This window comes from Pongo pygmaeus, chromosome 11, assembly GCF_028885625.2.
Source record: "Pongo pygmaeus isolate AG05252 chromosome 11, NHGRI_mPonPyg2-v2.0_pri, whole genome shotgun sequence".
NCBI classification, from domain to species: Eukaryota; Metazoa; Chordata; class Mammalia; order Primates; family Hominidae; genus Pongo; species Pongo pygmaeus.
Window position 1 is genome coordinate 72,860,540 of NC_072384.2, and position 14,338 is coordinate 72,874,877.

The 14,338-nt window shown below is 38.5% G+C and overlaps 1 protein-coding gene across 2 annotated transcripts in view; it reads left to right on the top strand.

Moving 5' to 3' along the window:
• MAP3K20 (mitogen-activated protein kinase kinase kinase 20) overlaps positions 1-14,338 on the top strand; it is a 192,570-nt gene that overhangs the window by 170,336 nt on the left and 7,896 nt on the right. For both annotated transcript variants that reach the window (XM_063648320.1, XM_054477607.2), the window contains exon 17: positions 13,389-13,505. In XM_063648320.1, the coding sequence (XP_063504390.1) occupies positions 13,389-13,505 (117 nt within the window). The remainder of the gene's footprint in view (positions 1-13,388; positions 13,506-14,338) is intronic.

Consider the following 14,338-nt stretch of genomic DNA (forward strand, 5'->3'; position numbering starts at 1 on the left):
AGACCAGGCACAGTGGCTCATGCCTGTAATCCCAGCACTCTGGGAGGCTAAGGCGGGCAGATCACTTGAGGTTAGGAGTTCGAGACCAGCCTGGCCAACATGGTGAAACCCCATCTCTACTAAAAGTATAAAAATTAGCTGGGTGTGGTGGCCTGTGCCTGTAGTCCCAGCTACTTGGGAGGCTGGGGCAGAAGAATCGCTTAAACCCAGGAGGCAAGGTTGCAGTGAGCCAGGATCGCACCACTGCACTCCAGCCTGGGCAACAGAGCAAGACTCATCTCAAATAATAATAATAATAATAATAATTTAGATGACATCATATGTGGAGACAACCTGGAAGTTACGACAATCAAACTGGCAGAAATTGTGTCTTTCTCTGCTTGAATGTTTCCCATGCTAGGGAATAATAATTATTATTTTATTATATATAACATATATATATCCTATTATAAATAGGGATATCCCTATTATAATATATATCTCTATTATTATATTATATTATTTTAATTATATTAAATATAATAAATTTATTATATATAATATATAATAAATTTATTATATATTATATATTATTAAATATAATAATATATTTTAATATATATTTGTATATAATTATATATTATTATATATAATTATATATTTATATATAATAATATATATTATTAAATATAATTATATATTATATATAATTATATTAATTATATTATAATATAATATAATTATATTATATTATAATTATATTGTATTATATATTGTAATATATATCCCTATTATTAATAATAGGAATAATAATAATTATTATTACTTCATACTTCTGGTGAGCACTTTGCAAAGGGCATATTTGTGTAATTGTTACAACTCAACATGACAGGGAACATTATCTCTGTATCATCCTCTTCATGAGGAAACTGAGGCACAGAGGTGAAACTCCTCGCCAGAGGCTCCAACCTAGGGCAGATTCAGTCTAAGGGTCTAACTACTGTGTCGCACTGCCTCATTTTGGAAGATACCGTTGTCCTCCAAAATAAGGATAGTGGTAATGAAAAGGCATTTGGGGGTCAGTTAATTCTACATTACCACTATTTTTGTTTTTGCAATCAAGGTGCCCTGTGTTTTACAATCTAAGGCCTTTGGCTTGGCACAAAAGGAAAGCGGCTTCCAGAATCTCAGGCGACTTCATGCGCTCCCCAGGGTGGCAACCACCCCTTTTTATTAAAATATTCGGCTGCCTAGATTTTATTATTATATCTCTTATCAGCTCACCACGCAGGAATATTGATTCTCAAATTGCCAAGAGATAAACTATGAAATCACCCAGCAGTTTTCTCACCAAGATCTTTTTGAGACTTCGTGTGTCATAAAAATTCAAAAGCAGAATTAGGAAGGAACTCTTTGGGGAGTCATCCATTCCTTACGAATGCTCAACCGTCACAGACTTTGTTCCTTGCGTCCTTATTTCCTCCTCTCCCCAGTGAGGCAAAGGAAACCTGATTGAAGCTGGGTTCCCACGGGTCTAAACTGATTACCTGACATAGATAAGAGACTGAGGTTAGGGGAAAAGTAACGGAAACAGCACGCTGCCCCTCCCAACTCTCCGAACACGCCGGCTACCTATGAGTGGGTCTTTGAATAAAGACCAGGCTTCTGGACTGGAGCCGCTCCTTCCCAGATGACCATCACTTCCAATTTCCTATCTCAAAGAGGCAAGAAAAGTAGGAAGAGTAAATGAGAGGAACCTTTGGAAGAGGTAGAAGCAGAATTACTGATGCCCACAAAGTGGAAGGTTATCAATAGAGGACTTTCCTGCCCAGCCGACTCCCTCTCCTGCCTTCCACCCTTGCCATTGTTAACACCCGGCCTCTTCTCCCGCTCCCCAGTGGAAGAAATTCAATCAATAGTTCTGCTTTTCCAGCCATGTCATCTATAGGTTAAAAATTCGGCTTTTTACAAATGCTTCCCACTTGTACTGTGCTTTTAAGTCCTTATTACATTGCTTATAAAATGTTGCTTTTAATAAACTTAATTGAATCTCCAGGCCCTTTCTCAGAGCACTATAAATATCAAAAACTGCCAAATAGGGCTTTTTTTTCCCTATTGTGCAATCTTTATAAATGGATAGATAAACATGAATAAAATAACAGGGCACAAAGAAAAGGATTTTATATTAGTATAAAGCCAACACTTTTTGGAAATTTCAGAACAGCAGAAAGCAGCGCTTTACTTTGACATATCTTGCGTTTATTAAAAATTAAGTGTAGGGAAGTTTATTTCTATGATCAACTATTTTTTGAGAGAAAAACATACATGTATGCACACATGAATTTGTGTGCCTATGTATCTAAGATGAGTAAGTTCTAGAGATCTACTGTACAAGCATAGTATCTATAATTAACAGCAGGTTGTTATATATATATAAAATTTGCAAATTTGATCTCATGTTAAGCATTCTTATAAAAATAATAACTAATAAATAAGAAGGCAGGAGGAAACTTTGGAGGTGATAGATAAATGTTTATGGCATAGGTTGTCGTGATGATCTCATAGGTGCATACATTACCTACCTGTTCTTGAGTTCTCATGCAACAGAAATTAACATGAGGGTGAGAAAGTTTCCCAGACAAGGCTTTGCTGGGGCCTATGCTCAAGCCCAAGGGAGACAGCATGGGAGCAAGAGTTCTCTGACTGGCTCTCTGAGGGCAGGTCTTGCAGTGTTTTAAGAAGGATGACATGAATAAGCATGAGGTAAGTGAAAGTCATTACATGTGCAGGACAGAGCACAGGGTGTGCAGGCGAAGTGAGAAATCGTGTTAATACATGCATCGCATGATCAAAAAATGGCAAATAACCTCCTGGGGCGGGGATTTTCGTAGTATAATGAGGCAAGAGGTTAGGATGGGTCATTTTCTTGGTTTTGTGTGCATGCGGGTGATAGGGTTAACTCCCTTGAGGTTGACGGTGGAATGCTGCTTCTCAGTTTCATCACACAGTTTACAAGTTCTCATGGTCAGTGAGGATGTATGGAAAAAAATACACTAGTTGGGCGGGTGGGGTTGAGCCCCGTCCCTACTCTGTCTTATATATGTATCTCCAAACTCATCAGGTTATCTACATTAAATAGGTAGAGCTTTTCATGTATCAGTCATATCTCAATAAAGTGGTTTTTTAAAAATGAGAAAGAAACACAAGTTTTAATTGAGCAAAGAAGCAAATGCAGTTCAGAATTTTACAACTGCATAAGTCACTGCTGATTTCTAATTACAGAGTGTGGCAATGTACTTTGTCAAACGGGTTGGACAGCCACCTATAGAGCTAGAGAGCTAGAGCAGAACTAGGCGAGGTTCTCAGTGCATACCTGCTGAATGGATTGACAGTCCTGCATACACGCTAGCATGCCAGGAAGTGTCTAACAATGGGAGAAAGCCCTGGTTTGTAGCATGTGTAGATCTCCATGGTGTGAAAAATTCCCACTTTGGCCGATTTCAAGTTACCAATCTGGCATCACTGGATTTGAAGTTGGGAATGGCTGTAAGCAATCAGCTCATGAGAGCTGGCTCCAGCACACTATTGGGTCTCTCTTAGTCTTCTTAATCAAGATTATGAATTCCTTTTAAAATAGTGATGTACATGATAAAACATAGGCTTAAATAAATTACAAGCACATTATTGCTGGTTACCAACTATAATAATAAGTGTCTTTAACTCAAAGAGAGCTCCAGTCTCCTAATGAATCCATTGTCAGTTGGCTTAGGTCTCTGGGTCACCATTGTCTCATTTTGTCATATTGTCTCATACTGACCATAATGCATAAATCAAAAATTGGGATTCAATTTTGTAAAAGGTAAGAATAGAGTTTGGAAACAGAAAAACAAAATGTAAATCTGTGACTGTTTTTAAAAAATGTGGAAACAGTCATAGTTGTGACTCCTTGATGACAGGCACAGTTGTCTATAGGAGAGAGATCTTTGCTTTTAGAAGCAAGTTTTCAAAAGCTTCTGAGGATCACTGTAAGTTCTGCAGTGAGAGACCTCAGTACTCACAGTGGCTTCTGTTTTCTAAACCGAAAATTAGGTGTTGAGAATAATCAACTAAAAAAGAGACAGACTATTTGAAGTAAAATTAAAAAGCACTATGTTGGAAAATCAAGGATGTAGGACAACCATATCAATCCTGGACATTAAGATTTGAATTGATAATAGCTCAACTGGTAAACAATGCCTACTAACTAGGTTAGTGTTTCTTTGAAAATCATTATTTCTTTGAGTCACCCCTAAAGTCATGGGGTGGGAGGAGAAGAACTTAGCAGGTAGAACAGCTGTTTTTATATTTTGAGAATCCTGGATAAAAGTTTATTTGCAGCAGATTTCCCAGTATTTAAAAATGTTAAAGCAGTGCTTAGGTAAGCGAGATGAACTTCTATATTCGTTAAGAAACCCAGACTGACATAGAATAGATTCTTAATTATTCAGAAATCAATAGCAAGACTTACTATTCTTTTTTTCCATCATGAAGACCTAGTACTTTCCAATTTCAAATACAGTTAAGGGAAAAAAAAGCCCTTTCCAAACATGTCAACTAACATCTGAACCATTTTAGATAGTCAAGTGTGTAATGCATCATATGAAAGTATGTCTCACTTGATTTGTTTCACTTTATTTTAACATCATCCTTAAAGCCCCTTTTTCATACATAACTCAAAGAACAACCCCCAAAAAGGCAATGTAACAACCTTATCTCCACTGGTGTCTACTTGGCACCAATCTGCCCTGACCTTAGACACAAGCCATTGTTAAGGGTATAACGCATTTACATATTTTGCAATAAAACATCAGTTATTTGCATTACTGTGTCAAGTTTTATTTGATTCTTTCACCTAAAAATGACTCATTTTCCTTTCTTGTATTTTAAAAACCAACTACTCTAAGCTTGTTTGAGAATAATCAAAAATTGCCCATTTAGCTAGAAGTCATTTTCTTTTCAAAAGGCAAATGTTATTTAATCTTTCAGCTGTTCATTGTGCCATCATAAATACTTTCTTTTCAGCACAGTTGTGGGGACTGAAATGAGCCCACTAATTGCCTCCCATTTCGACTGACATGTGGTGGTTTAGTGGAAAGAGAACACAGCAGGGAGAAGGAAATAGGAGGCTGAGAAAATGAGAGCTAATTATTTTCACTGCCTCATGTCAGGCTCTGTGTCAGCCTTGTTTTTACAAACTGGAAGGTTTAGCACTAAATAAAACAAACTGGCGTCATGTTTTTATATACTGGCAGTGTCATGGAAGCAGCTGCACATCTCAAAGACAATATAATGCCTGCGTTCGCATGGACACCATCTGACAGACACTGTGAGCCACGGCTAATGAGGATATCACAGTGGTGCCAAGTGAAAGGTGCTGAATTATGTATGATTCTTCATCAGTACAGCAATAGTCCTGTACATCATTATGAGACATTGTTTTGCTGAAGAGATTAAAACATTCTTAGTTCCAGACCCTGCAACCTATACGCGCTGAAAGAGGTTATTAATGGAATTTTTAGGGAGAGTTTCTTGTGGATTTCTTTTTGGTTAAAAAAACAAATCTCATGGGACAAAGCCATGGTGGGTCATGACACTGTGTAGATAAAGAAGAGAAGCAAATTAACCATACTTGTATTATCTTTTTTTTAAAGGCAGCATAATAAAATATAGTGTAGCAGGGTTATACTTAATGATAAATAACCCAGGTGCTATCACGGGATGTTCCACTCTCCTGCCTTTAAAACTGCAGGTTTCAACAGCTGAGCTAGATAATAGCAACGCATATAAAGGAGCCTTCAGAGGCCTAAATTGTCAACATCTTACTACTTTTAATACCAGCATGAACAAAATTTTTATCGTATTCTTATTTCATCTTGCATTACTTCATAGATTTCACAACAGTCAGTTGTGACTCTTGTGGCTCTTCCAGTCTTCCCTTGAATCTTAAAAAGTTTATTCTGACCTCTGTATTTTATATTTTAAATTGCTTCCTCAAGACAGGCATTTTTTGCTGAAACCCTGAGCATTCTTGGTTGATTTTACTTTTTCTCCATTCATGGTTTTGGGGGGTGGTGGTGGATTTTGAAAATTAACCTCTCAGCTTAGACTTGGCATGCCTGGACTTGAATTCCCATCCTACAAAGCCAAATGACCTGGCTACAAATCTCCCCATTTTCTGAGCCTCAGTCTCCTCATCTGTAAAATGGGGGCAGTGCTCTCTGTAACAGGGTAAGGCTGCGAGGATTAATTAACATAGATAAATCTCAAAAACAATATACAAGTACCTGCTGTAAAATTCTAATTTTGTGATATTCCAGAACAGTCAAATTTAATCTATGGTGATAGAAGCTGGAACAGTGTCCTGGTTATGCAGGCAGCTTGTCTGGAAATAGGCATGAGGGAAGGTTCTGGGGTACCAGCAATACCTTGCTTATTCTGGTGGTTACACAGATATATACTGTTGTCAAAATGTATTGAACTGTACACTTAAAAATTTGTGCATTTTATTATATGCAAATTATACCTCAATAAGAAAATACATTTAAAATTTTTTAAATGTCTGTAACATCAGGTAAAGGTGATCTATAAAAGCCTGAAAGGCTAATTTTGGGAGTCTATTTCTGAAATATCCTGAATGATCTTAGTCTTGATTGTTTAATGGTTTTAGCTATAATGTTGATAAATGCAATTAAATTTTGATAAGGAAAAATAGACAGAGATAGAGAGATTGAGATTATTGTCTGTGAATTGCCAAGAACTTTAAACTCTAGTTTTTTGTGCTACCTTTTAATCTCTTTTCCTATTTGGAAAATTTACCTCTATCTTACTTCTTTTTATTCCCTCACCTCTTCCCCCGTTTTCTTCATTCCTTTTTTTCTTCCTTGTGGGAGATCACTTGTCTGTGATGTTTTGCATCACTTGTACTAGCTTGGAACTCTAAAAAAATTTAAACAGCTTGCAGAGAGTGTAATAGTGATTTCTCACAAAGAGATACTTAATTTAGCATCAACTGAGTGTTGTTTAGGATTTTATCTTCACAGTGTAAGAGTTTCTGTTTTAGTTGGCCAGTAATCTTAATTCAGAAAATTTTTTCAATTGGTGATCCTGAAGCAGTTCAGATAGAATGCTTTCTCATCCTCCATTAGCCACACACTTGCTCCTAAAATTACCCAGGTATTTCAGCAGATAAACATGCATATTCTGGGCACCCACCAGAATTGTCATTTCATTCATGTCAAACGCACACATTCCCCTCTCCCCAACAAAATTCCATTTGTTTCTTGTAGATTTGCATTGAGAGGCAGATTTTCTAGCTAGTGGAAAGTTCCGGGTAACTACTTTTTGCTACTCGAAACCCTAGCAAAAGCACTTCCCAGTGCCCAGCTCTGCTCCTGGGCTAGTTCTCTTTTCCTGCTGAAGAGTAGTTAGCACTCCCTGCAAATGCGCATCAAGCACTTGTGCCCCACCACTTGCTACCTGCGTGACCTCAGTCAAATTACCTCATCTCTCTGTGCTTTGGTTTCCTCATCCAAGATAAGGCTCTCTGGCTGTCAATCATACATAATACCTCCAGACATCTGGTGCTGCTTCTTAGTAGTGCTGAATCAGGGTATGTGGAAGCAGGGAAGGTCAGAATTGGTGTTAAATGATCCATCTATGTAAGAAGATACGAATTTATTCCTTCTTTGATTCATTTCATGAAACTGGCCATTGTTATGTTGCCGCTTGGCTGCATCTTCTCTTTTTCATCTCTGATCACTCCCTGGTACCCGAGTGATTCACAGCCCCCTGCACGCCCAGACTCCTGCCCAAGTGAGATGCGCTGACCCAGCCTGCCCACTCCAGCAGGGTCCCTCTTCTAGCCCACTCTTTACACCTACCTGCCCATCAAAGCTACCTTGTTCTCGGTCCCATTCCCTTTTATGGCTGCTAGATGACAAACCAGCTAATCTAGTAAAATAATTGGAGCTGTGTTGGTGACCATATTGGTAATAATGATAATTATTCCTTTTTGAGCTCCTAATTCGGTTCTGGCACAATGCTGGGAACTGCATTTACAGTATCTTATTTAATCTTCACACGACCCAACAATCCACTTCTGAGTAAAGAATGCTGAGGTTCAGAAAGGTTACATAATTTGGCTATGGTTGGAAGGAAAAGGGACAAAACTGGAATTCAGGCCCAGGTAGTCAAACTTTAAACTTGTGATCTTGCCCCACCTTGCCCCACAATGTTCCACTAGTAATGACTTAATGTATGGTTTTTTTCCATACTGTTTCCATTTTAATAGGAATCATCAACACCTTAATAAGAGGAGTGAATAACAGGAGCATTTCAGATTACCAGGGTGAGATGGTTTTGAAAAAGGAGTACTTTGCAGTTCCCATAGGACCTCAGAATAGAGAGATGTTTGCTTTTGAGAGTTATTCACAGACATTCAAAGTGACCCTTGAATATTTCTAATTCAAAAGTCAGTGCCCACATCTCTATCACTCACCTCAAGCCAAAATCAGTAGTTTACCTGGGCCAGGTGCAGTTGCTCATGCCTATAATCCCAGCAATTTGTGAGGCTGAGGCAGGAGGACCACTTGAGCCCAGGAGTTCCAGACCAGCCTGGACAACATAGTGAGACTTCAACTCTACGAAGAATAAAGGCAAAATTAGCCGGGCATGGTGACACACGCCTGTGGTCCCAGCTACTTGGGAGGCTGATGTGGGAAGATCACTTGAGCCCTGGAGATTGATGCTGCAGTGAGCTGAGATTGCACCACTGCCCTCCAGCCTGGGTGACAGAGTAAGAACCTATGCCAAAAAAAAAAAAAAAAAAAAAAATCTTACCCTGGTCAAAGTGAATGGTTTTAAAATCAGAGTTCCACTAGGCCAGGCGAAGTGGCTCATGCCTGTAATCCCAGCATTTTGGGAGGCCAAGGCAGGCGGATCATGAGGTTAGGAGATTGAGACCATCCTGGCTAACATGGTGAAACCCCGTCTCTAATAAAAGTACAAAAAAATACAAAAAATTAGCCGGAGGTGGTGGCGGGCACCTGTAGTCCCAGCTACTCTGAAGGCTGAGGCAGGAGAATGGTGTGAACCCAGGGGGTGGGGCTTGCAGTGAGCCAATATTGTGCCACTGCACTCCAGCCTGGGCAACAGAGTGAGACTCCGTCTCAAAAAAAAAAAAAATCAGAGTCCACTGTGCCCCATTACCTGGTCCCTGTCACAGCCAAGGTACTGAAAAGGTTGAAAATATGTAAGTAAAATCCTATATTAGGCTCATAAACTTGTGGAATTGTTATTTTTAGTGATGTTATTGATGACTTAATTCATTTTATTTGTAATGATAGCCTTTTCAGGGGTTGATCAGTTAAGAACAGGTTACATGGCATCTCAATGTCTGCAGTGTGTCCAGTCCAATTCAATAACCATTTGAATCCCAGAGTTGTGGACAATCCTCACTGACAATCTATGACTCACAAGATGGCAAAAACGTTAAGGATACCTTAGGCTAATTTGAAATTGAGCAGAATATAAGGAATTCCATTACTTTATTTGTGGATTACTTTTGTTAACTAGGCAACGATGACATCATAGATGCCCTGAAGATATCTGGAGTTAGGTCAGGCCATTGTCAAATTAACTTAATGATTTACATGGGCACTGCATGTTGGAGCATATTCTCTTTCTCTCTTACCCAGCTTTGTAACAAGCAGAACCTACTTTTTAGTGAAATGAATGATGCCCTCCTTGTCTTATGACTTCCTTGATTATAGTTTTATTCCTTCGGTAGCTACCTTCTTTTATGGTTCAGGTAAAAGCCTTTCTGTAGTAGAAGGGAAAAAGAGAATTTAAAAATAAAAGGTCTCTAACCCTATTATTTGTATCAGTGTTTCTCCAAGTTGGACTTTGGGGAGCAGGGAAGCAGTTACTGCAGGGAGGATGATGGCCACTAGCTTTCTTGGTTGTATCAACGAAATCTTCTCTGGTCCTTCTTCCGCCTGTCTGTTGTCCATGGCTGGACCCATTTATGGAGCTCAATAAAACCATCCAGCAGGTTCACCTGCCACCTCTCCCACTTGCCTGTCCCCATTAGTATCTCCTCCGGCTTTGGAGTCACGCAGCCTTGTGCTGACGTCAACCACGTATTGGTCATGAAACCCTAGGAAAGTTCTTTAATCTTTCTGAGCCTCATTTTTCTCATTCATCTAAAGAGAAAATAGTCCTGACTTTCAGGGTTCTGATGGATATCCAATAAAATAGCATGGTGTAAGTGCCCAGCAACATGCCTAGAGCATAGTAAGCACTCCACAAATGTGAGTTCTCCTCCTGTCAGCCGCTTCTTCATACAGAGCTGTTCTGACAGTGTGCAGAGGAGGGTCTGATTTATAGCTTGAAGTCATGGGGGAGCTCTCTGGTTAGGAGATGAGAGTGAAGCAGGGGAAGTTCAGGCGTTTCACACAGTTCAAGGTGTTTTGACTGTGCTTTTGACTAACTTAATTCCCAAACTTGACAGGCAAAAGAAACTGAACTAAGTAAACTCACCTCTTCTAAGGCTTTTTATCCCAGCTGCTGCCTTGAGGAGGTTCTTGCTATTTCAGAGAAGAGCAATTATGACACCAAACGTCATTATCCTGCCCACTTATCTCAGGACCCACGTTGCCTGGGTAGCAGTGGCTCCAAAACAAAGAAATACTGAGAGATTTGTCAATTCTGAGAAACTAATTTGACTTATGTTAGCCAAGAACCAGGTTTTCATTTTATTGAATAGACCTTTTCCTTCATTAATTGGCTTTCCATCTTGTGAATGTGGCTGGGCAAAGAGGGTCAGACATGGGCCCTGCTTGGCTTGCGATTCATCTAGAGGCTTTCCTAAAACATCAGGCACCCCCAGCTTCCTGTTGAAGCCAACAGGCTTTCAACAGCCTCTTTGTTGATGCCTTTCCATATGAATTATGTCTGAGCTTGCTCTAGGAAACATTCCAGGTCCACTCTTATTTATGAGGGCATTTTCTAGTTTCAGCATGTGAGGTGCTTGGTACATTAGCCTTAATCCTCAGGATTCTTCATTCTTCAAAAAACACAGAGCCAGGAGCAGTGGTTCATGCCTCTATCCCAGCTACTTGGGAGTCTGAGGTGGGAGGACTGCTTGAGGCCAAGCGTTCAAGACCATCTTGGGCAACATAGCGAGACACTATCTCTAAAAAAGAAATTAAAAAAAATAGATAGATAGATAGACAGACAGAGAGAATGTGCATTTATGGTCCAGGGGTCAAATTTGGTACAAAGACATGAGTTTATTTTCCTTTGTTTATCCCCATTTTTATTATTAAATTATTTATACAGCAAAGTTGAAAGAATTTTACAGTGAACCCTCCTAGCCCCCATTCAACCATTAACATTTTACTATACTTGGCTTATCACATAGTACTTGGCCTATCCATCTACCCCTCCCTCAGCCATCCATCAATCTTTATTTTTTGATACATTTCAAATTAATTTGCAGACATCAGTATACTTCCTCCTAAATATTTCAGTGTGCTAGAATAAAAAATGCAGTTCAGGTGCAGTGGCTTACACCTGTAATCCCAGCACTTTGGGAGGCTGAAGTGGGAGGATCACTTGAGCCCAGGAATTTGAGACCAGCTTTAGCAACAACATAGTGAAACCCTAGCTCTACAAAAAATTAAAAATAAGAAAATATTAGCTGAGCATGATAGCATGTGCTTGTGGTCCCAGCTACTTGGGAGACTGAAGTGGGAGAATTGCTTGAGCTTGGGAGGTCAAGACTGCAGTGAGCAGAGATCATGCTACCATACTCCAGCCTGGGTGACAGAGCAAGACCCTGTCTCAAAAAAATTGTTTTAATAATCACTATAAAATTAATTAAAAAGAGAAATACACAGATTTAAAATATATATTCACTGAGTTTTGACCAATGCATGCACCTGTGTAACCCAAACCTCTATCAATAGAGCACTGCTACCCCCAGAAAGTTTCCTCATACCCCTTGTAAGTCCCCATCTGCTGAAGCAAGCACTTTTCTGAATTTTTCTACAATTAGTTTTGTCTGTTCTAGAATATCATATAAATGGAATCATTAGGTTGTTCTTTTTTTCTGTGTAGTTCTTTCACTCACTATAATGTTTTTGAGATTTATCCAAATTGTTGCATGCATCAATAATGTCTTCCTTTGTATTGCTAAGTAGTATTCCATTCTATGCATATATCACAGTTTATCCATTCTCATTTTGATGGACACTTGGCTTGTTTCAAGTTTCCTAGTCAACATGATAAAGCTGCTAAGAACATATCTAGACAAGTCTTTTTTCTTTTCTCTTGGGTAAATATCTAGGAGTAGAATTTCTGGGTCATAGAATAGGCATATATTTGGTTTTATAATAAATTACCAAAATTTTTCTGAAGCAATTGTACTATTTACATTCCCACAAACAATGTATTAATATTAATGAGAGTTCCAGTAACTAAATCTTAGCCAACATTTGATGTTATCAGTCTTTGCCATTCTGATGGGTGTATAGTGGTACCTCATTGTGGTTTTAATTTGCATTTTCCTGGTAACGAATGATGTAAAGCACTTTTTCATTATATGGTGATTTTACGAAAAATTTAATTAACATACCATCGTTTAAAAATCTAGAGTTTTACATAAGGATCCTAATTCTCAGCTGTTCATGAAATATTAAAGGACCTAGCAAAACTGGGCTCATATTTCCACATGGGAACAATCAACAGAAGCCATGAAGTAGCTGTGCCTTTAGGGGAACTGTTCTTTGGCTTCCCAGAGTCCCTCACCCACCCCATAACTCCCTAGTTGTCCGTTATCATATATCATCACATTTGCACTGTTGTTTTCCTTCGTGTTAAGAGGAAAGTGAGAGTTTCTTGAACTCACATCATTATCAATCTAGGAAAATTAAAGGTGGATCAAGGGGGCCTTATATTTCAAGAAAGGTAGAAAACCCACATTTCTTTGTGGCAATGAGAAAATGTTCCTACAGTGTTTAATATGTAAATTAAATGGGTCTATTTTAAAAGGTTGCCACTTAAAGCTTTATAAGGAAACTGCCTGGCTTTACTCCTTTTTATTATCTGCCTGGTCCCTTCAGGATTTTGAGTTTGTAACTCCTATAATAGAACACTTAACACTGATACATTATGTCTCAAGGCTGCACTAACTGGGGCTTATTTAGATATACATAGGAATCTAATTTCATGTCCTTTTATTGAAAAAGGAAAAAAAAAGCCACTCCAATAATACTTCATTTAGAATATTTTATGTGTTATGAAATATTGAGACTAAAAAAAAAATTGTTTCACTTTCTTAAATTCTATAATTTTGTTTTTAATTCCAGGATTGTAAGTGGAAAATGTATATGGAGATGGATGGGGATGAAATTGCAATAACCTACATAAAAGATGTGACATTCAACACTAACCTACCTGATGCGGAGATTTTAAAGATGACAAAGGTAGGGTTCTATTTACGGCTTAAAAGCTCTTTTCAATTCACAGATATCAAACAAAGACATTAAAATACCCCAGCAGTGTGCTTTTGTGCTTGTCCGTGCTCACATCAGCTCAGCCTTGAGCTGGCTGTTGAAAGGCACATTTTATTTAGCAGATTGAGATCATAATAGGTTTTTGTTAAAATTCTACTTATGCTGTGTGAACTAAAAAGCACTGCAAAAAGGTATCGTTTAATTTTTTTTTATTTTTTTGTCTATTATTTCTTTATGCTTACTCTGCCATTTATTAAAGGAAGGAAAATGTGAACGATGAAAATATTTACTTCAAATTTTGAGTACTTTTAAACTTTGGAAAACTTACACGGAGAATGACTTTCTTGGTTGAGGTCAATTTCCTGAAGGACTGAGATGAGGTTAATGATGAGGCACACAGTGAAGTCTTAATGGCTTCCTTAAGCTCACACCTATGAATTCCTGGAGTGGCCAGAGAGCATGTTACTACTCCAGGGTCAATGGTGGAAGCATGCTGATGGAAGCATGCTGATGAAAACAAGAAAGACTTGCGGAAATGCTTAGCTTGCTCCTCAAAATGGAAAAAAATTCAATTCTGTCCCGATCATACTGGAAAAATACATATGAGACTTCAATTGTAGAAGGTCAACAACTTCAGGTGAATAACCATGAAGTCAACAGGATAGTCACCATAACTTCACATAATCCATTAACTGTAATACACTATTAACCAGGTCTTTGGTTTCAGTGAAGAAAGTGGGGCTTGTAGCAAAGAACCCAGATACAAACACAAGTAGGGAACTCAAATGGTTCTTCAAAGACAT